At 39.5% G+C, this 23,475-nt stretch overlaps 2 protein-coding genes and 1 pseudogene across 10 annotated transcripts; 2 read left to right on the plus strand and 1 right to left on the minus strand.

The window, feature by feature from the left end:
- The first annotated feature begins 2,588 nt into the window (after window positions 1-2,588).
- Window positions 2,589-6,779, plus strand: LOC115388920 (signaling threshold-regulating transmembrane adapter 1-like). Of its 2 annotated transcripts, none has more exons than XM_030092228.1 (6): window positions 2,589-2,727; window positions 5,640-5,744; window positions 5,836-5,902; window positions 5,968-6,041; window positions 6,117-6,205; window positions 6,290-6,779. In XM_030092228.1, the coding sequence occupies exons 1-6, from the start codon at window positions 2,703-2,705 to the stop codon at window positions 6,545-6,547; spliced, it is 618 nt and encodes a 205-aa protein (XP_029948088.1). In that variant the 5' UTR covers window positions 2,589-2,702; the 3' UTR covers window positions 6,548-6,779. The 2 variants fall into 2 exon arrangements, with proteins under 2 accessions (XP_029948088.1, XP_029948089.1); XM_030092229.1 differs by having other exon boundaries at window positions 5,836-5,881.
- A 3,622-nt stretch (window positions 6,780-10,401) lies between these two features.
- On the minus strand, window positions 10,402-11,847 carry LOC115387991 (ammonium transporter Rh type B pseudogene; annotated as a pseudogene).
- An 849-nt stretch (window positions 11,848-12,696) lies between these two features.
- Window positions 12,697-22,647, plus strand: arfgap1 (ADP-ribosylation factor GTPase activating protein 1). Of its 8 annotated transcripts, none has more exons than XM_030092759.1 (14): window positions 12,697-12,877; window positions 15,577-15,647; window positions 16,130-16,239; window positions 16,623-16,794; window positions 16,881-16,981; window positions 17,059-17,145; window positions 17,214-17,328; window positions 17,403-17,459; window positions 17,547-17,579; window positions 17,786-17,815; window positions 18,372-18,428; window positions 18,919-18,978; window positions 19,396-19,451; window positions 19,550-22,647. In XM_030092759.1, exons 2-14 carry the CDS (start codon window positions 15,588-15,590, stop codon window positions 19,881-19,883), a joined length of 1,272 nt encoding a protein of 423 aa, XP_029948619.1. In that variant the 5' UTR covers window positions 12,697-12,877; window positions 15,577-15,587; the 3' UTR covers window positions 19,884-22,647. The 8 variants fall into 8 exon arrangements, with proteins under 8 accessions (XP_029948619.1, XP_029948620.1, XP_029948622.1 ...); XM_030092760.1 differs by having other exon boundaries at window positions 19,402-19,451; XM_030092762.1 differs by lacking the exon at window positions 18,919-18,978 and having other exon boundaries at window positions 19,402-19,451.
- The last annotated feature ends 828 nt before the right edge of the window (window positions 22,648-23,475 follow it).

Genomic DNA, 23,475 nt, shown 5'->3' on the forward strand with positions numbered 1-23,475 from the left:
ATCTTATCCATGCACTGGATGGTTTTATTATCAACATATAAAAAAACGGCTGCGTAGGTGAGTCTAGAGACTCCCTCTGCTTTTGATTTAAGTATTCTTGATTTTCAGTGATGCTGTGGATAATGCTTCACTTTATAAAATAGTCATGAATTTTGTACTTTTTTCAGATTTAAGTTTGAATAGCAAAAAATATATTATAAGCAAATAGTAGGCTACAGCAGTCATAAAACTGTAATTTTGAAGTTATATATATTATGTATGCTATATGCTAGAATGAAAATAAGTGGTTTTAATAACAGTAAATGGGCCCAAAATCTTCTCCAGGAAAAACTGTGATTTTTATTTGTCTACTGATGTTATTGAAATGTCAACATACATTAAAAAAAATTAAAATCTTTGTCAGATTTCACAGCATGAACGACATGAATGAGAGCACAAATAAATTGATCAGCCTCTAGAAATAGGCCAAAAATATTATGCATTAAAAGAGGCCAATTAAAGTTAATGGTATTTCACACCTGAAATTTAAGTTGTATTGCATTTGGTACAAACAATAATATCGGTCATTGTGAGCTTATCTTTACATGAAGAACAGACCCGGGCCACATGTGGCCCACAGTTCAAATTTGATATGTGGGCCACATACTAAACTTAACATCTGGCCCACATCTTTTTTTCCACCTTAAAGTGATACCAACTGAATGCCACCTGTGGCCCACCGCTCTTTTTTGACACGTGGGCCACATATTAAACTCAACATCTGGCCCACATTCGGTTTGCCACCTTAAAGACGGCACCACCTCCGCCACATCTGGGCCACGTTTGGTTCACATGCTGCATGCCAGTGCCGACCGAATGCCACCTGTGCCAGCTTCCAGCCAGATGTGGCCCAAGTGTCTCTGCTATGTGGGTACCTACCTATACCTACCTACCTACCTACCTACCTACCTACCTACCTACCTACCTATACCTTCTCATGCACCTAAATACTTATGCCTACCCAGCCACTTACCTACTGAACCTACCAACCTACCTACCAACCTACCATCCTATCTACCTATTAAGCATCAGCCCAATAAGAAAGAAAAAGAGAAAATAATCCTCCTTCTCTCTGAAACAGACTGTAGGAAATTGGAAGATTTCCCTCCCTTATCAACCTGCGCTATTATTCATTCTGTGACACAGATAGAACTGCCAGCTTCCCTAAATTAATGGGCAGGAGGAATCTGCAGTTTTGAACTGAGAAGGACTCCAAATGATTGAATGCTTAACCTGGCAGAGTGAATCCTAAACCATTGAAAAATGTGTAACGTTTGCCAATATTTTTTTATTGAGAAATTCCACTTTCACTAAGTGGTTATCGTTCGTCTTCCCTCCAATAAATCAAGCTCAAAGTAATAATTGAGGATTCAGATGTACGTTCCAGCATCATTAGAGTGTTTACAGGCCCACAGAAATAGGTTTCAGAACACTTTGGCCAGACTCTAAACTTAACCCTATTCTCTGCTGCATTTGCATTTATTCATATACGATGTGCTGAAGGAATTAATGAGTGCAGAAATCAAGAAAGAGAGGTGTGAAAGAGGTGGAGAAGCCTGCATCAAAGTCAACTTCATATTACGTCATGTTAGCATTGCAACCAAATGCAGTAAAACTAAAACCAAAGTATCACGTAAGGAGCTGATTGGTTCCCATCTTCTCACAGGCATGAGTGAGTTTCAAATGCTTTGTGATATCTTTTACATCAATCAGCCAAAACGTCTCATAAAAAGTTAATTTTTCGTGTGTTTTCCAGGTTCAGTTTCATTTTTCTGAGGATATTATTGTGGGAGGAAAAATGGAAGCTACAGTAAAATCCATCATTCTCCTGAGGTGAGACTGTTAGACTGATAATGGATTTTTTTGCTACACCTACTGCTTAGTGTCAGTCTCAGTCTTTGCCCCAGGCATCTTTTTTATTCCATCAGATACTGACTGACAGTACAGGGGCATAAAGACAGAGTGCCAGAGGCAATTATGCCCCTGAGTTTGGCTTTGGGTTAATTCACTATTTTATACGTTGAGAGTCATGTTTGTAAGTTTTTATGGTGATAAAAACATGATTAACAAAATTAAATGAATTATCAAATAGTCATCGTTAAATTTCTTTTTCAAAAGAATACCTTCACTTCATTTTTCAAATGTATTTTCTTTGTTCTGTTGATGTTCTTCTTTTTAAATGCACCTGTTGAAACACAATTCATTCTGCAACTCACACAGTTACAAATTACAGAATGTATAGTAAGTAGAAATGCTAATGCTATATAGTTGATTCAAACAAATCATTATCTTTAAATAATGTGTACATTATATTAGTAGAGAGAAAATGTAATTAGTATTTAACACTTGATTAATTATTGTCTTTTTAAATAATAAAACTCGTGAAATCAGATTGTTTGGTTTATTTAAAGCTGTTTTCTGAGCATATGTCAGAACAGGTTCCTGCTTGTTTCCTTCGAGAATTTTCTAGTCTAAATAAAGTTTGTGGTTTTTTGCAGAAGCACACATCCTGTAACACCTTTGAAAAAGAAAGAAATGCATGGTACAGTTCGAGGCACATGCATGCAGCGTACAGAGAAGCTGAGACAAAGCACAACAAAGTTGCTTATTACTTATTTAAATAGAACTAAATAAGAACGGACCCTGATTCAAGCATCATTGCTATGTGCTGCTGCAATGAGACATCGGGTAAGTCTTATTGAATAATACAGCTAAATATTGTGTAATCCGAGCTACAGTGTGATGCATAAGAGTGAATTCAAACTGTGAAGCCAGTTTCTTTAGCTTGAAAAACTGTCATGGTGTTGTGTATTTTTACTTAAAAAATAATCAAAAGTCAATATGGACATTTTGTGCTCCTTGTATGAATTGTAGCAACTGCAAATACACCTTTGAAAGATTTTTATCGTTTCCTGTATAAGATTCTTATCAAAATAGCTAATGCAGGCCAGTTTTTTTTAAATTCTGATTGGAGAATGTGAACTCAAAACAATACTGATAGTATGAAGTGAAGCTGGTTGTGTAAAAATTAAAAATTGGGTGTGATGGGTATAATATAAAGGAAAAAAAGTACAGATTTTTTTCACAGTTAGCATGATGCATAAGGCAACAATAGATTAGAATTTAAGTGCTTTTGATAATTGATTGATGGAAAAACAACAAACAACCTACATTAAGTTTAAAAACTGAGTTTAGGAAATTGATTTTGCAAGAGTTTTACATGCAGACTCCCTTCATTGTTTCTTTGTCATCTTTTAATCTAGCAATGGGACACTCTGTACCTGTTATTGTAAATTGATTATGTTTCCATAAGGAAAAGAAAAAGTAAATAAATGTAACATGTCTTAAATATATGTTTATCAATTAGTGAAAATGACTCCTTCAGACATTTTCCACAAAACATCAATCTATCATACCTGTATTTATCCCCTCACGAAACCATACAAATTAGAATTTTGTGTGACAATAACAGTGTGTGTGAGTGTGTGTGCATTGCATGAGGTTTGGCTTTATCAAGCTTAACAGCAATAGTTTCTCAAAATATGTATATAAAGTTTTTTGAATGTTTTGCATTATTTTTGTAAGGGTGAGGAATTAATTACAATGTCAATATTTAGATTTTATTTGTATGTTCAATATATTGCTGATTGATACTGTGTTGACCTCCTCTCAGGTTTAATTTAGATTTGATTATTCACAGCATGTATTTATTTTATTCATCTTGCCTTCAGCTTCAGTCTTATCTCTTTACATTACAAAAGATGTTTTTTTTTGTTTGTTTTCTTCTTTTCTTTCTGTCTTTTACTCTCTTTCATTCTGACAATACTATAGCATCGTCTGTCCAATTGAAGCAGCAGAGGCTTTTTGAGAAACAAATCACTGACGAACGGAGAATAGAGCACAGTGATAAGACTGAAATAATGTTTGCAGGGAGTTAATGAACAGCGACTCTATTGGCAGCAAAATAACATCCCATATTTGCCTCAGAAGTGAGTGAAGAGAGAAGCATGCGGGGATAAAGCAGAGAGTAAAAATTTGACTGACTGCTTGCCAACTTCATGGAGACACATAAATAAAAATTAATGAATGCTGCTTTAAATAATGGATGGCCATCTCAGTTTGACTCTGTGAGAAAGCTTCAGTGGTTCGGTCCATCTGTGCTCGGTGAAAACATTAAAAAACATCAGCACTTTGCATATAGTTATAATCTGTTTTTATTTCATGTTTTAATTTCGTCCAATTAGACACACATTGATCCACATTAGTAGCCCTGCAGGGGTGCGTTTTGTTTTATATGTAAACTAATAATATTCAAGCTTATCGACACACACACTCACAAATCATCAAAACTTTATTCACACATAAACGATACTCTTGTGACACTTTAATTTAAATCAACAGAAACTTTCTCATGAAAGTGATGCTGCTGTGATGGGTTCAAGTCCTCCGATGAAAAGCGGAAGCAGAATGAGATGAGTCAGCGTTGAACACTGGAAGCCACGTATTCCTTTGCTGGGCTCAAGAGTCTGGTGCAGTTTTGCTCACAGGCAAAATTCAATGTTGGCAGCAGGAGGAAACACACCTGCACAACAGGCACCATGATGTCCATGTTTTATTTTAATATTACTACAATAAAAACACCAGCCATCACACTTTTCTGACATATGCTGTTGTCTGTCGTGATTTCACTTGAAATTCTAGACTATAATAAACTTATCAACGATTTAGTGTTATCAAGATTCCAACAACATCATGTTAAGCTAATTTCTTCCAAAACTGACTCAAAAGATAGATTATGGGCGAACCTTTCAGACAGACATATTGTGTTTTAACTTGTTTCCATTTCTAAGATGTCAAAAGGCTTCAGTTAAAAGTCAGAGATGTGTGAATCTAAATATGAAATCAAAGCTCTTTTTTTAAAATGTAAAATGCACACACCATGCTTTGGTGAACTTGAATGTTTGCAATGGTGCAACAGCAGACTCTGCATATCCATGCATCACGTAATATCCTCAAGAAACCACATCTGCTGCTGCTCACGTCTGAGCAACCCGAGCAACCTGTTTGCAGATACAAACGCTGTCTCTGTTCTGATGATTTGTTTTGATGCCTTTCTCCTACTCAGCAGAAATAGATATCATAGATATCTAACTGTTGGGAATCATTTATTTCTTCCAAAAACCTTGAAAAAAAAGGTTGACTGTGGATTTATATTAGAACAGAATCAACAATACAATGAGTGTCAGAGATGTGTGTGTGAGTGTGTGTGTGCATGTAAACTTGTAACAAAGCTTATTGGTCCTCAGTGTCTTCACCCTCTGAAAATAAGCCCACTTTCTATTTTGGGTGATGGTGGAGCAGTGGTTAACACTGTCAACTGACTGAGAGCCTCGTCTCAGAGTTTGCTTCATTTCTACATTTTCAGTTCCTGTGGTTAACTGGCACAAAGCGTATTGACCTGTGTGATGCCGGTTTTTATATTTGCACTTATAAATATATAAGTAAAAACACATTCCCAAACAAGAAACTGGATTCTATTGTATTTTCAAACATTTTCTGTGTTTTAATGAAAGCATTTCTGTACTCCTCTTTCCCTTCAGCCTGGCATCCTGATTGTGAAGAGACAAAGGTCACCATCGGTCTCAGTGTGTTGCTGTTTCTCTCACTGATTTTACATATATGTTTTACAATAAAATATTGCACAGGTAATTCCATTATTTCGTCTTAGAATACAATGAACTGCTGCATTTTGGGGGGATTCAATTAATTAATGCAATATTGTTTCTACCATGACAGGAAAAGGGACATGCTGCCAAAGGAAAAGGAAGCAGGATGAAGCGACGTACGAAGCCGGACCGTTAAGGTGCTTTTCAAATGAAGCCCGTCTCGTTCTGACATGCGTTTCATGACCGGTTTTCCTCTGTGCAGGTCAAGTTCACCTCGAAGTTCAAGGCAGATGGAGGAGAACCCTATTTATGGGAACCTGAGCTACACACAAACAGGTGGGATCACTGAGTGAGTGTGTGTGCGTTTGTTCGTATTTGCATGATATCACAGTGTTTTATTGATCTTTGCAGAAGTAGTTTTCACAGAAGCTGATCCTCCTCATTCGTCGCTGAGCTCACAGTCTCTGAGGGATCAGCACAGGGTCAAGTCTGCCGCTCAGGTAGTGTTTTTTAAATCCAGCATGTAACTCTCCCCTCTGATTGTGCAAAATATGTCACTTTTATTTTGTGTGTCTTCTACTCAGCCCAAGAATCAGGATTGCTACGCCAACCTCAACCTCAAGGCCCCTCGGGCGCAGGCGGGCCGCAGCTCGCCGCTAATACCACAAATCCAGTATTCTGATGTCGTGCAAATGGACGAGGCGGGGGAGAAGGAGGACGAGGACGAGGACGTCACGGGCAACGTGTCCCCCGTGTCTGAGCTGTACGCTTCCGTGCAGACCCAGAGAACCAAGACCATCGACATGGCAGATGGCGGGGAGGACTACGCCAACCATCTCTGACATGGGGACGCTGTGATGACTGATGTTCCTGTCAGAGCCTGACGCTCAGCCACAAGATGGGGCTGTGTGCTGCGCTATACATAGCTGCAGCAGCTGAGCGCCTCCTCATCATATATAGTCCTGCACTGAGTGGCTGAATGACGTCTGAGTAGAGAATGGGCAGTCTTAAATTTCTTTTGTTTTGCTTCACTGCTAATAAAATAATTGATCAATGTTGTTTGTTAGAGATCATTAAAAAAAAAGAAAATATGACTCTGGGATGTGTTGTTGAATTTAATATGCTCACAACTAATATAACTTGCCTGAATACAAATATTTATTAACGATAAAATGACTGTAGGCGCACCTCCACATGGCGCCATCACACTGGAAACGCGATCACACACTCATGTTCACAGCTGAAGGCAGTTTGTGGACACGTCCGTCCACCTCCTGTACTGCTGACGTCCTGTTGAGGGCGGCAGGGTGCTGGAGCCGATCCCAGCTTAACGGCGAGGAAGGGAACGCTCTGAACAGGTCACCGGGCCATCGCAGGGCAAGCGCAGTGAGACAGATGGCCACACACAGTCAGACGCACAGCTATGGGCAATTTATTCACACCAGTTCACCTCAAAAAGCTGGAGAATACCCTTTCACATGCTCAGAGGCCCTGAAGCCAACTCACACCTGGCAACTGCTACACAGTGTATCCTCATGCATATCAAGGGACTGGACGCACTTGTAGACGGGATGAGATAAAAAACAGGCTGAATCAACTGACACTAACATTAAATAGAAATGTAAATAAATAGAATTAATGTATTTAAATAAGAAATGACCCAAACCAATGGAGAAAAACTGCAATTGGAAGACACTGTTGAGTGGAATATGTCTATTCGGGCCTGAACAAAGACAGTCTGCTGACTTGGAGCGATAAGGACCCACTCCTTCCTGTTGTAATCTTCACGGGCACTCAATTAATCTCACTTCACTTCTGATATGATGTTTAAACCTGTCAAATAACCACCTGCCTAATCAGGATTTATCCTAAGACAAAAGCAGTTTGGAATGAATGTGTTCTTGCTTTTGAATGTTCAGTTGGAGAAACCTTTCTTAGCTGTTGATGTTAAGCTCCGTGAGGACAAGGTCAGCTCCGTCTGTACTTTGCATTTATTACACAGCATTACTTATAGCTAATGGATGTGGCAACTGTCAACGAGGCAGAAATCAGTGCTGCAGATAAGACATTATCGTGATTAGCTGCAGGACAGTTATAAATCTGTCATCTGACTGATTTGGCGCTCGGGAAAAACAAATGGTGTTTTTCTGCTCATTTTTGAGGCAATTGTTTTGAATAACACGGAATACTATCAAGAGTTTCTGCTCCTTTTTAATTTGTTTAGCCCCAATATAAAGAAACACCTCTTATTTGATTTTTTTTTTAACTCTCCAAACTGAAAAAGTTGAAATCTGACTTGATTGCTGAAGTTTTTTTGAGGTTTTTCTTTGATTTCTGTGACTTTGTTCACACATCATCTTCCAGAGGGAGCATAAAAACCTTTTTTTGTTCAAAGGAATGATTTCAAATCTAAAAAATGTTTTATTCTAAATAAAAAAAATCATGACATTTGATGCAAACACTCACATTTTCAGTGTATGATCACAAAAGATAGCATCTCAGTTCAATTCAACTTCATTGTCAGATCAGCCATATGCACTAGACAAAGAATCCAATGTTTCTGCTCATTTTTATGCTACTTTTATATAACAAAATACCACAAAAAAGTTTTAATGTGAGTTAAATTTTTGAATCACAGCAACAGCTCAGCATCTGTGAAATAAAGAGGCTGCTGGTGAAATGCTAATATCTTATTATTATCATGTGTTTGTTGTTTGGTATCAAATGGATGCTTAAAATAAGTAAGTAAAAATAAGTAAATAAGTAAAAATAAGTATAATCTCTACGAAATGATCAAACTTTGATGGGTTATTGAAAGATCACAGGAAACTGAAGCACCTATTGCGATTTATAGAACTAAATGGATGTTCATTAGGTTTACTGAATCACTATGCATCTTTTGCTAATTTCTTAAATAAAATTTAGATCCAATGTGTTACAATAGGAACTGAATAGTTTCACTGTATATATGGTATGATTTTCCGTCTATAGTGCCTTTCTACCATTTCAGCAGTCCCCAAACTGATTTGTATTGTTAATCACACTCATCCATTGGAGGGAGCTGCCATGTAAGTTCTTCCACTGGAAGTTCAGTGTCTTGTTCAAAGGGCCGCAGATTCGACAGACGTGGGCGGCATGTGGCCCGGGGACCACAAGTTTGGCATATGAAGCCGTTGAAGAGGAACAGAGACTCTAAAACATCCAGCCAAGTTGCATCAGGTTACAGTCTTCGCTGTGAACCTCAGAACTCGCCTGATACTGCTGGCCGGCACTCTTTGACTAATGTCACAGCTCGACAGAGATGTGTAGAAAGAGAGGAGAGTCGACTCATCTTTATCTGAGCTGGAAGGCTTCTCAGTGGTCCACGTGTACCATCCCCCGTTCATTTATCAGGCAGGCCCCATTATTATTAGTGATTAGTTTGATAATATTCACTTGACAAGCAAATTTCATAGACCTTTGCTTTTCTATTGTCTGTGATTAGATAAGACAGTTTGGTGACCCCGGTCACTAATAAGATACTCTCTCATGATGCTGTGAACCTTTGTAACTATTGAATATACCTGAATGCAGAAAACCACTGCAGGACAAGACACATCCTCTAATGTGCTTTTTCTTTTTTTTCTAACAATGTGTTCTAAGGGCACTATAAACTTTAATAAATGTTTTATTAATCATACACATAGTTTACTTTTGCAATACACAAATATGTTTTTAATTTTTCTTGACAAAATGTTGAAAAGCAGCCTCATACACTCATAACAATGTACAGATATATTGTGAAACTATTTTTTTTTTTTTTTTTGTTGAAGTACTCAATTTTAAAAACATGTGAAATAACTCAGATATTCAATTTTTCAACTTCCTGTGATTGTGTAGGCTGCTCAGAAGTTTATGGATGTTAATTAGACACTTTCCAGAAAACTCTTAAAACAACACTTCCATTGTGATGTGTGTGTTTTTACACTAAGCTCATTGTTGCTCATGCATCTATATTGTCTAAATCAATTCATGATAATGTGGAAACTACAAAACAACCAGGTCTTTTTTTTTTTTTTTTTGCATTTGTTCCAGTTAAAGAGATATATTTTCTCAAGAGTCTCAGCTTTATTGCATTTGTTTTCTGTGTAAACCTAATTTTTTTTTGCACTATTATAGTCCAGTAAGAGTAAATCACTAGATGTCTGTACAGATGTTGGCGCTGTCTTCTTGAAATCAGTCATAGTTTATTCGAAATGTTACATTTGTCATCAACAGGCTCATATTGATTTTCTCATGGATAAATGAACCGCTAATCAAATGCTGGCCAACCTCTAACAGCTTCTATTACCACATGCACCACTTATTTATCCAGTACTGTATTGACTGAGAAGTGAACGAGCTGCGTCATCAATTATGAATGTAAAATGAAAGCCACTGATTTTATTTTATTGGTTGGTCAAAGAATACTGGCAGCATTGGTTGGTTAAAAATGAAATGAATAAATGTAGACAAAGCTTTAAAGAAAGAGTGAAAAGAGGACTTGATTATATTCTTTATTCAAAATTACAAAATAGTTCAATTTCCAAGCATATCACACATCTCCAATTAACAATTCATTCTGTCTCATATTTAAAATGTCAAGGAGAAAACATCAACATATTTGTGATTACAACAAAATGTATGAATTTAAAACTCATTCAGTGAAACAAACAGTTCAGACTTTGGAGAGCTCTGATTTTTTGGGTCCATCTTCATCACTGTACGGTTGATCCTTCAGGAATTCAAGGCTGCTGAAGTCTGAGGGCACTTCAAAGAAAACCTCGTCATCGTAGCATTCGGCATCAGACGGCGATGCCATGCAACTCATTTTCATGACCAGTCCGGTGAGCACGCCACAAACCGCTGACGCTGCAATGGTGGAGAAGATGGCTGCCACCTGATAAAGGGCTTGCTCTTGTCCGGTGCGGCCCAAGCCGGGCTTCAGCCCCGGGATCAGCTCCTGCAGCTCAAGCAGCTTTGGATCCCCCTCGGGCGGTGCACGATGTGCGAAGATCTGGTACATGCTGGGCCCGTAGGTTTCCTCGGTGGCGAGGAGGATTGCGCAAATCCCGGCTGTGGAGGATATGAGGCCCGTGAGGCCGTGCAGATTGTGAATCCCACACTGGTCCTGGATCCTCATGCGTTTGGCCAGAAAAGGGGTCAAGTACCTGTAACCAAGAAAACACGCCGTACAGCCCATGATGCCCAGGGCGTATGCCGCCACAGGGGATATCATCATGTCAACAGATGCCCCAACAGTCACACCACCTGCCAGAGTCACATTCTGGATGTCTGCCATTGTCAGCTTGCCTCTCTTATTGAACACTGCAGAAAGAGCAAAGGCAGTGATAGTGGATGAGCAAAGGCCGATAAAAGTGTGGAGCACGGCTCTGTGTTGGTCGTCGCCTTTGATTGTGAGGGCAGAGTTAAACGAAGGCCAGAACACCCAGAGGAACAGGGTTCCCATGACAGACAAGATGTCAGACTGGTAACTTGTGATCTCTTTGGCGTGTCCGTCATTCAGTCTTGGGCGATACAGCATAAATGTCACACCTAAACCAAAGTAGCAGGCAAACAGGTGAATGAGAATGGAGCCACCTGCATCGTTGATCCTGATGTATTTCAGTACAGCCCACTCCGTCACAGAGAAGGCAGGGATCTCTAACAGAGCCATGACCAGGAGCTGAACGGGACTGGTCTTCCCGAGCACAGCTCCGAACGAGATGAGCACCACGGCGCAGGCGAACTCGGCGTTGATCAGGTTGATCACTCCCAGGTGAATTTTCCCATTATGGTAAAACTGGAAGAAACCTTGGATCAGAATTGCCCACTGGATGGTGAATGCAGCAGTGAGAAAGTTGAAGACCATTCCGCTGAAGCCGTAGAATCTGAAGAAGGCCAGCAGACAGCCGAAGCCAACGAAGATCATCATCTGCACGTCAGCGAAGTACGGGTAGTCACGGTACATGGAGTTCTCCATCGGGTCGGTCTGGTTGTTTTGCATCTTGGCATTGGCATTGTCGTCATAAGTGACAAACATGGCATAGAGAATCAGCATCACAGCCTCCATCACGAACACGAGCGCTGGCAGGCGCAGTCTCAGACTTGTAGACCCCTTCATGTTGACACACCACTGCGGTCCAGAAAGTATCTTTCCCAACTCCAGCAACCGTCCTTTTTATACTGCTCAGGTGTCAGATAAGAGCAGCTGATGGCATTGGATGAAGAATGCAGGTAAAGGTAATTATTCAACTCTGCTGTATTTCAAGTGAGGCATGCACTTTAATCCCTCAGCAGTGCTGCCTGTCGTTTTCTTGTTCACATCATAGCCCTGTGTACTTCAGAATGTATTCTTCTGATAAAAAAAAGGAAAAGAAGCTTAAAAATTTACATCATTCATATCAGTGGTTCAAAAATAAAACTTAATTTCTACTTATATTTCCTAGATAAAAAAAAAAAACACTAGCAAATGAAAGATTAAAGATCCAGAGGTCTGTGATTGGAAGCTCTGGAGTTTTTAAAACCTGTCTCAATTTCTTCAGAGTTACTATTTATACCTTGTGCAAAACTCTCATGCAATTTAAGCGAATAAACACTTTTTTAAAATTATAATTTGCATTCCAGGATATGTCTGAAAATAACTCATAATCTGCCCAAAACTAGGAAAACTGTGAAATCAGTTAATTTATTTAAATGATAAAAAATGTCTAAAATATCTGAATTTGACAAAACTGATAACAATAACAAAACCACTAAATTGATAAAACATATGTATAGTTGTGAATATTCTAGGCCTAAGCGCATCTTCAATTTATATGTAGATTACAAAACATCCAGACCTCTAACATCCTCAGGAAGATTCTGAAAACTGACTGAATCTTGTTGGTCCTCCTGTCTGATGGGCGCCGTTGTGCTTCTGCAGCTGCCAGTAAGTACAAGAAGAAGAAGAAGAACGACTCCCATGATGCATCGCAGTGCCAACGTATGCAAACAGGAACATGTCTGCCGGTGTTTAGCATTAGCAAGTCTTTAAAACTCACAGCCTGACAAGACCCGACATCTGCCGAGCCCTGCGACACAAGTCGAGTCCTTCATCAAGAGCATCAGGGGAGGCCGCGCTCTCTGGAAAAACCCTCAACAGTCCGAGAAAGGTAAAGGTTCCGGGAGCTAATGCTAACTGAGGGGAAGCTAACGCTAGCATCCGCAAGAATCAAGCTTACTCACTGAAATGTATTTAAATGTCTTCATTTCATGGCATCGCCACTCCTACAGGACGATATGATTGTTACACATTGACAAACAACCGCACGACCACGGCGAAGTTCGTGACATATAGTCTCAGGTTTACACGTAAACGGATGTATGAAATGACACGACTGCAGGATTTTTCCACCTTCTGGTTGGATTTCGCCAAGAGAGCAGGGGAAACGTGATTACAGTGGATTTTATTCATATCCTCAGTTGCTGCTTGACTACAGAATGTCTTCAGTCATCCAGGATTAAAATAAAAAAAAAAAAATGCGCATATTGCTCCTGCACATTAGAAGTCATGTCCCCGCATCTCCACTTCAGATCAGCCAAACTCTCCTTTTAATGACCGCAGGATAATTTAAGACTGATAAAGATTCACGATGTAATCACTGCTGTTTGATTTGGGCTTTATGCTTTTCTAATTTTATATTTCACCTCAGAGAGACTCAGATTTGACTCAATTACAATGTGAGACAATAACGGGCACTTGAGAAGAAAAGTAAAATTGCTATGGAGACCTCTGCAGTTTGTCAGTCTGTTTGCTGACATTGGGGAAAAAAAACCCCTTAAAACTTCAGGGTCTTTTCATCCTTTGCTGTATGAGCAAAGGCAACATAACATCACTAACATGATGTCAGGCCTATCATGTGTACATGTGACTGCTTACCCTGAACAGAATACAAGTGTTATAAAAGATGGATTGTTGTCTAAAATGCTATTGGAAACAGTGCAGATCTGGCGCAGATGTAGATTGGCTGAAATGCTCCTGTCTCCTCATGTAATCTTGAACAGACTCCATGATATAGAGGTCAGATGTTGACTGTGTAATTTGCATTATTATGCTCTGCTGCAAAACAAATCTGGAACCAGTATCAGAAGTGTTTCTGTTGGCTCAACAAGCTGAGCAGTTTCCGTGTCACTTGGGCCTTGGTGACATTGTGATCATGTTTTCTTTGTCGCCGATTATCTGAACATGAACGGGATAACAGACAATTTCGAATTTGTAGAAAATACAATTTTTTCATTTCACTGTCAGCTAACCGCATGGAAGGAAACTGGAGTCTACAGTGATTTCACATCTACTCATTAGATTTAGGCTCATTCTTGTTTTCACTTTGCTTATTATTTATAATCTTGATTTTTAAACAGTGCACCAAGATGTGAACATGAAAGACATGAAAGATTAACAGGAAAAAACATTTTATGTGACTGGTTACCTGTTATGAACCACATCCGCTGACTTTCTGAATGCCTTGTTGATTCCATGAATGTTTAAGTCTGAATAATAACCCACTGTGAAGCATGACGAGCAAAACTAATCTCTTGTGGTATAAACAAGAAGATAAACAGCACTGAGCAGATGTATTAGGCAAGATGTTGCAAAACAACAACGCTCATGAAAGAAGAGATATTAATAATTTATTTTTATATCTATGAACTATGCAAGCTGAGAACATAAGTAAAGTCAGTATTTATTTGTTTTGTACCCAGAACAATCAATTCTTCTTGGGAAGCTTGCAGAATATTTGGGATTTATTTCTAGAAGGTTGTCTGAAATACTTTTGGGAACTCAGTGCAGACCTCATGTAGATGAAGATTGACTCAAATTATCTGTGTAATCTTGAACAAATTCCATGATGTTAAGGTCAGATGTTGACAATGTATTTATGATTTTATTCTGCTGTAGAGTAAATCTGGAGTCAGTGTCAGAAGATTTCTTGATGAAATAACAGCATTTCCTTTTACGACCGACCTCAAAGCTTTGCACAGAACTGCTGACTAGAAGCCGCTCAGATTGACGTCTTGATGAGATGAAATGCTTTGATGCAGTAAGTCGGCAGACATAAGAACTTACGATTTCAGGATTACGCCTAAAAAGAGACAGTGATGGAATGGAGGTTGGGCAAGTGAAACCAAAAATAACAAAAAATTTCTCCCTACTTGGACCAGATGAAACATGTGGACCACATTTCTACTGTGAGAACCCCTGAAAGGCGCAGTGGAAATGCTCACACATCACTGTAACAGAGCTGGAAGATAGACGTTTCAAAGCAGTGAAGACATTTTAGTCTTTTAATCACTATATGCAGTGATCAGTAGGAATACTTTCAAGTTGATTCAAGATATTTGTCTATTACTTTATTTATTTAAAAAAGAAAAGCACCTCTTACACACAGACGCTGTTTTAATTCACCAGTCTTGTGTGGTCTGAGCATTTCTCTGATGTCCTGGATCACAGTGGAGAGAAGTGCTAGCTCGTCCTGGCTGCAGCCTGCTGCTCTGCTCTCATCTTCTTTCCAGACGAGACTCATTTCATCCCAGGCAAGCTGTCTGTCTCTCTGTGGAGCAGATCCAGTTCTTTTTTAGATCAAAACAGTTGCTCTCGCTGCTGTCCGTTGGGAATTACACAATAAATGCATTTAAAATTGGCTTATTTTACATAATGAAAAAAAAAAAATCACAGAGAGGAACGTGAGCCAAATAACTGCTGGGTATCATAAAGCTGGATTTATGATGGCTGTTGTAATTATTACTGTTCATCAATGAGTCCGTCCTGATAAATGATGTGCTTGAGAATATTTCTGTATTTGTCTTTCAGAGTGGGTCATCATGGCAAGTCCGAGGACCAGACGAGTTCTTAAAGAAGTCAGAACTCAGGATGAGAATAATGTGAGTCCTCCACAGTGTTTATTTATGTGGTTGAGTGCGGCTCTCTGGAAGCTCGTACGTGACTTCACACAAACGGCAGGTGTTCGGGAGACTCGCAGAGTAGCAGCTTCTCACACAATGCGTCCCTTTCATGCCTGTTCAAATAAATAGCGAGTGTGATTCTGAGTGAGGACTTTTTTCCCCCCCTGTTTTGTTGGCTTCCATCTTTGGCAGTAGCAGCGGAACAGGTGTAGCGTCTCATCAGAAGTATTATCATGAATGTGTTATGAATTTGTTCTTTTCAGGCGAAATACTGGAGGGAAAAAAAGACAATTCACGCTAGGACTCAATGATAAAAATTGAGTTTCACTGAAATTTTAATGCTCCAACATTTGCTCATGAATTGATGTTCACAATATATTTTTCTAGTTAATGTGGGGTCATGCTACACGTTTCACCACAAATAAATATTGACTTTTTTGTTCTGTTTTGTTTCCCCTCAGCTGTGCTTTGAGTGTGGAGCGTTTAACCCCCAGTGGGTCAGCGTCACGTACGGCATTTGGATTTGTCTGGAGTGCTCTGGGAAGCACAGGGGCCTGGGAGTTCATCTCAGGTAAGAACAGTGAGATCAGAGACATCAATGTGTCAATATATTAATTTATCTATAATGTATCTATCTTATATCTGCTTATCTCGGGTCAGAAAACTGAAGAGGATACTAGTGTTTGGTGTTTTGTGTTATTTCTGTGCAACAAACTCCCATAAACTGCTATTGAAGGCAGTGGGTTTTTAAATTACCTGCTTAAAGCAGGAACACAAAGTATCCTGAGAGCAACAGGGTGAAGGATCTATCCAGAACATGCTATTGGGTTTATTTTTCCATTATTGAAGCATCTCGGTAACATCAACCCAAATAAACAGTTTTTTTTCTCCATTTTATGACAAAAAGCTGCTGTGAGCCGGTAATATATCAACATTTGTCTGCCTCATCTGCAGTTTTGTGCGCTCGGTCACCATGGACAAGTGGAAGGACATCGAGCTGGAGAAGATGAAAGCAGGAGGAAATGGAAAATTCCGCCTGTTCCTGGAGCTCCAGGACGATTACGACCCCAACTGGACTCTACAGGAGAAATACAACAGTAAAGCTGCTGCGCTCTTCAGGGACAAGGTGAGACTGCACAGCGGGGAGAAACAGTCGTATTAAAAAAATCACATTGAAACCTCCAGAGAATTGACCCTCTCTGCACTCGGCAGGTCGCGACCCTGGCAGAGGGGAAGGAGTGGTCCATTGAGACGTCCCCCGCCAGAAACTGGACGTCTCCTCAACCCAAGACCAACATCTCAGCATCTCATTGGTAACAGCAGTGGACATTTTTAACTGGGCGATGTTGCGTTGTGCCTCCAAAGCAGTGAATTTCTACGTTCCTTGTAGCTCCGGAGGACCTGGACAGACCTCAGCCAAGTCTGGCGACAAAGCTTTTGAAGACTGGTTGAGCGACGACGTGAACTCCTATCAGAGGTGAGGTTTTAGGCTTTAGCCGTGTCTGTCTGTTGATGTTCATGTTCTAAAGAGTCGTGTCTCTCCAGTGGAGGGGGCTACAGTGGGAATCAGGAGAACCGCTATGTAGGTTTTGGGAACACGGTGACACCAGAGAAGAAAGAGGACGACTTCCTGAACAATGCCATGACTTCTATATATTCAGTAGGTCACCATCATCAGTCAGTTGCGCCTCGTCATGCATTTCTTCGTTCTAATGTTTCTTTCTTTCTGCACAGGGTTGGAGTAGTTTTACTGTCGGAGCCAGCAAATTTGCCTCTATTGCCAAAGATAATGTAAGTAGAAAGAAAGTAGTGTTCTCTTTTTCATCAACCTGTTATAAAATGGCTAAATTAACTTTTTGTTCTCATTTATTCATATAGACAACTAAACTGGCAAACCAAGCAACCTTGAAGGTAAGATTGAACAATTCGAGTAGACTTATCATTCTCAAGTATGAATTAATATTCACTGTTAGTTGTTTTGTGTTCTCATCTCAGTTTGTAGAATTGAAATGCTAAAGCTGTGAGCTAATCTTGGTCAGTTTTAAATTATTTCATGCAAATTTTCAGGCTGTCACTACTGTCTCCCTACTTTATCTCTTTGCCTTCTCTGGATGTAGTTAAGGGGCTATAAAGCGCCCCCAGAACCGGTAAAGCAGTTTATGCATGGCACATTAGTCACATTGTGTTTTTTTTCTTTTTTAATCAAAGTTTACTTTTGACCTTTGGCTTCAACTGCTTGAAAAATATATATATATATATATATTTTGCTTTAATTTTTTTGTTGAATATCATCATCACCTGCTACTAACACACAAAATGTCATTTCTATGTTGAGTTAAAAAAAAAATGTGGTGACTGTAACGTGGCGCTGTGTTATTGGAAGGAGATCCCTGGCAGAGTTTCGTTCATGCATGACTATTTCTGCGTTCACTGCTCGCAGAGCTCAAGAGGAGGAATGGTGTCTAAAACATGTGGAAATGCTCACAACTTCACTCAGACTCTGTATCTTAGTAAAGAAAAGTGACACGAATGCTTCACTGAACATGTTACACTGTAATCAGATGACCTCTGACCTCTGTTTTAGTCCATTCCGCCCTCTGGCGCCTGCTCAGCGTAAAGTGAAGCGGCTCGCCGTCTTGCAGGACTGTGAATGTTAAACTGTGTCTCATTGAAGCAAACTCTCCTTCTCTGACTTCCAACTAGGCCACTGAGTTAGGACAGACAATAAATGAGAGTGTTATCAAACCCACTCAAGAAAAGGTAACATTGATGTTTGAAGGTGTCGGCTTGGTGGTGGGCTGCAGTGCTTTAGACACAAAACAGCTTCAGATGTGAATGTGCTATTTTCTCCGCCGTGTGTGTCCAGTTTGTCTGCTTCGTGCCAGCCTCACATTAAATGACTAAACTAGTTCGCTTTTGTTTTTTTTAAGTGATTGTAAAACAAAATCTTTTCATCTTTTATGATTTCTGAAGAAAAGTGGAAGGCAAAACTACTTATATTTTTTATAAAAAGTGTGTTTTTTGTGTGAAAAACAATGTAATTTAATATTTTTTTCCAATGTACAGTGAAGTTTAATGTGCAGCTGGCACTGCTCAACTGAAGCATTCTTAGTATGCTCTCCAAGTGTTTTTACTCGCTCTCTTTTTACACCTCTTTAATTGAAACACGTTTTTATATTTCTCACAATCAAAAACTGGTCACTGTCTTAGAATGGAACCTTTTTTTTTAATCACAATTTGGCTCATCCAGGTGAAAGATGGCAAATTGCTAGATGAAATGGCCGTCAGCATCACTGGGCTGGCGAACAAGGTAGGCCGGGCAGACCGCTGCCGCTCCGTACCAACGCAAACCCAGTCTCCAGAGCGAGGAGCGCGGCCCCATCCAGCAGAGGCACAAAGCCTGTCAGAATAAAACAAAAAGCTCAACCCTCCGAGGAGACTGGTTTTGTAAAGTTGATGAAACTGTGAACAATACTAATTAAATGTAATGTCTTGTTTTTTTTGCTGCCATTTTTTAAATCTGGTGGTGAGTACAATGTAGAAACTGTAATGAAGTTTTATTTTTCTTACTAACACTGTTACTGTTTTTTTTTTCTGCGTAGCTAGATTAGTTGATTAGTTACATAAGTTATTGATATTTCTCTGTGCAAGTTAGCTTTTTTAATTGTAATTTGTTTAATTGATTAGTTGAAATAACAACTCGAAATAATCTAAAACTGTCCATTAGGTTCAGGGAGCCGGAGCGAAGTTGACCAATATGTTCTCTGGAAAACCGGAAGATGGGTAATCAAAAAGATTTTATATCTTAAACAATTTAATTGAAAGAAAAAAAAGCTGGTTTAACTATACTATCATTTTCTGATTACTCTAACTGTGCTCAGGTCCGCTGGAGAAAGCTACCAGAATATGGATGAGGGCTATCAGGGCAGCTCCAGCCAGCCGATGTCCAAGGACTTCTGGGAAACGTTTGGCAGCAACAGCTCCTTAAAAGCTAAGAAATCTCCCAGCACCGACAGCTGGACCATCGCAGACAATTCTGCCAAGAAGAGCTCCGACAGTTGGGACAATTGGGGCTCGGAAGCAGCGTCCAACAACAAACACAGCACAGAGGAGAGCTGGGAGGCCTGGGACAACAACTGGGAGAACGCAGACGGGAAGGCGAAGAAGAGCCCCAGCAAACCGGCCGAGGAGAGCTGGGATAATGCAGACTGGTAGTCACCGACTGCTCTTTCCCCCCCCCTCACTCACTCTCTCTCTCTGTTCATCTCATTGGCGCCTTCGGGTAAATGGCTTTGTTCCTGACAATGTGCTCAAATTCTATTTCTGATGCAACCAAGAAACATAATGAACAAAGCTGGTTGACCAGCGTGCAGGAAAAACAGACATCTAGTGGTGAAGTTGCATATTGCACCATGCTCCTCCATCCTGGTCGACCAGCGAGAACCTGTAGTGGCGGTTTAAGTTAAAGCGTGGTGAAATGTCAGACGAGCTGCTTCAGGTGAATACTAACACAAGAAAATATTAAGAATTTCTTTTCTTTTCTTCCAATAAATCTCCATAATCCTACACACAGGCACTTTCAGAAATTGAACAGTTTTATTTTTTAATATGCTGTCCAGTATTTTATTGTAAATTTCCATAGTCATAAAGTCTCAAAGTGAGTCGGTGTAAATAGGGCCGTTACTGTGCTCTCAGTATTTATCTGGTGGTGAGTAAGCCAGTGTTCGTACTGTGTCATTGGGTTGTTGATGCTGGTTTTAATTCACCTCATACAAAAATCATGCATGGAGGAAAATTCGGTGGTGTAAATACAAGTAGTTGTAAATACGATTGACTAAACACTAACCCCATTAATTCCAGTGTCCAATCAGATTTGCCCCTGCGACCTGTTCCACGTTTTGGTTTTGTAAAATAATTTTTTCGATTGGAAAAACCATCTTTACTGAGTAAAGACCGAGTTTCCTGTTGAGTTATATTGTATCAAAGGATCAAATAGTGATTGTAACAAATCGTCATTCATCATAATCTCCGAGAATATGTAAAATCCTAATAAACAAATTCAATGTGTGTAAAGATAGAGCTGAATGGCCTTCATAGTACTGTGGGTTTTTTTTTTTTGTTTTTTTTTTCAGTCACAGCATTTATAATCTGCAGACTCTTCCTACAACAGGATGTATCAGAACGGTGTGTTTAAAACAAATTCAGATTATCAGTGTTTCAGTCCTCTGCTGAAAAGATGAACTCGTCACAGGATAGATGTGCATGTGTTGAAAAACATCGCTGCCATGCACACAACTTTCAAAACTTGAACCTGGAACTCAGTCGAACTTCGGAAGCTGTATATGTTAATGCGGCATTGCAATTGATTTTCAACCAAATTCTTTTTTTCTGACAAACTAATAAAAGCATCGCTCAGTTCATTGACACGCAACTTCCCCCCCCCCCCCCCCCCCCCCAATCACCCTCGTTTCAGACTAAACCCCCTCCAGCCACATGTAAAGATCCACCTGGTCTTGTTTCCGCCTTCGTCACCTTCTCCTTTTCATACACTCATTTTAAAAGTGCGACAGTTACTTTTTTTAAGCACATTTCCAACATCGTATTAGGAAGTTTTGTTACACATGATTATAAGTGATATTTTTATACAGCAAGTTGATTAAAAAATGTTTATTTATATACTTAATTGCAAAATTAAATAACTTCGTTGGAAAATATTAAATAAGCCAGGAAAACCTGCCAATACTGAGGGATAGCAAAGACATTTAATGCAATATTGTGCTTTGTATTGCTTATTTTCTGTGATTATGTAGCTGGTTTAAATGAACTGACACTTGACACAGTCAGAACGGGGTGAATTGAGTTCCTTTTACAAATGAAGAACAGCGTCCTTTATGATTGAACTAGTCTGCCATCGAAACATTTAAAATCTACCTTAGACTGGGTGTGGAACTCAACAGACTACCGTTACAGTGAATTACAGAAACATCTTGTTAAAATGCATCTAGGGTAATGGAGTGTATGGACACGGGTACAAATTATAGACTTGATCACCATCAGGAAGCTGTAACCTTAACTGAACTAACCTTCTCAATATATAACCTGGTTTAAGTGTCGCTGCATCTTCCTTTTTGCTTATGTGCAGGATTTGATTTCAAAGGTAGTAACACTTGTGTTAACATGGAAGTGTAGGTGTGAATCAGTGAAGCATGTTATACGCTAAAGATGCTCAGAGCTCTCATAAATGATGGAATTTACCCAGCGCATCCGTCAGCTGTAGCTGTATTTGGAAACATTGTAATGTACTCATTGTGAAACTGGATTTTCTACTCAGACTTTTCAGGACGTGTTTGGGTTTATTCATGTTCGTGGCCTTTCGTTCTTTTGAACTCTTGTTTTATTTCCTGAAAACTGCGTCTGTGGAAATCTTGTGGCAAAGCAACTCATGCTGAGTGTCACTGGACTCACTGTCTCATTAGGTCTGCATTGTTTAGGTTGTTCATAACATGTTTGACTGCGTATCTTTAGTTGGGAATCAGCTGCGTGCAGAGTTTTGTCTCACTGCAGTGTGGATGGCTTATTTGAGTGCTGAGATGTTTAACTGTACTCCTTCATGTAACCTTCATTGGGACTCTGTTGGTAAAATTACTTGGTACGAAAAGGTTTTGACTCGTGACTGATATTTTCTTGGAATTTGCCCAACTCGTCCATTTTCCTACCTCTCAGAAGTCTTCAGTTTACAGCCTGGTGTTCACTTGTCAAAGTGTGTGTGTGTGTTTTTCTTTTGTTGTGTGGATCCTTTTTCTGTGTGTGTGTGTGTTTTGACCTTTGTCATCACTTAGACTTGGTATTCTGTTCCTGTTTTTAGTTTTATTTTAATTCAGTGTAAAGAAATGTGAGACAGCAAAGCAGCCGATGTGAGCCTGCAGTGTGGATGAGTTTTCAGTGACAATGCAGTGCTTTAAGAAAATATACACACACACACACACAAACACACTCCGGGAGAAATGATGTGGCTGAACTACTGCAGCCGTGTTCGTGTACAGTCATGTGTACAGAGCCTTAAACAGTCGTGTTTGCTTTCTGTTGATGCTGATGTCTGTCTGCTCGTGTGTCACTGATGCAGTGAGGTGTAGATGTCTGTTAATCAATGAAGTCACTCTTTTTTTTTTAAGCTTTAGAAACATCCATTGTTTTTCAGTTATAATGGCATGACATGCAACATGCAAATCACCAGGAAATAAATGGAAGGCATTTTGACCTATTTATGTCATTTTAAAAATACTTTAAAAGCTTTTAGGTCTGCAATCGACTTTTTCAGTGAATGTCATGCAGGAACTACAGGGACACTTGATCCAACTCATCAACGAATAAATATAGATTGTCTCATTAGGGGAAATGAGAAGTTTTTTTCTTTATAAAACTGGTGTATTTTTCTTTGCCACATTATTACAATTTATTTGTGAACTTCGCAGAGCAGCAGCTTGGTCTCTGTGCCTGTAGATCATCCGAGGTCGGGTATGTCTGTGTATGTTGATGAAACTAAATGTCAGAAATACTATTTTTGATGTCATGCATGAGATGTAACGTGGAGCTAAATACATTCAGTCGTTCCTCAGTGGGTTTAAGTACAGTTGTTTGCTTGCCCCCTTGAAGTTTCACCAGCAGCCATCCTATAAGGTGACCACTCCCACCCGCAAGGCTGTGGATATTTTTTCCTGTATTCATGGTTCTGTGTATAATAAAAATGTATTGTGTGATGCAGAAAGAGAACTGTGTTGTTTATTTGTATTGTGGTGGAAAGAGCTAT

Source organism: Salarias fasciatus, chromosome 5, assembly GCF_902148845.1.
Source record: "Salarias fasciatus chromosome 5, fSalaFa1.1, whole genome shotgun sequence".
NCBI classification, from domain to species: domain Eukaryota; kingdom Metazoa; phylum Chordata; class Actinopteri; order Blenniiformes; family Blenniidae; genus Salarias; species Salarias fasciatus.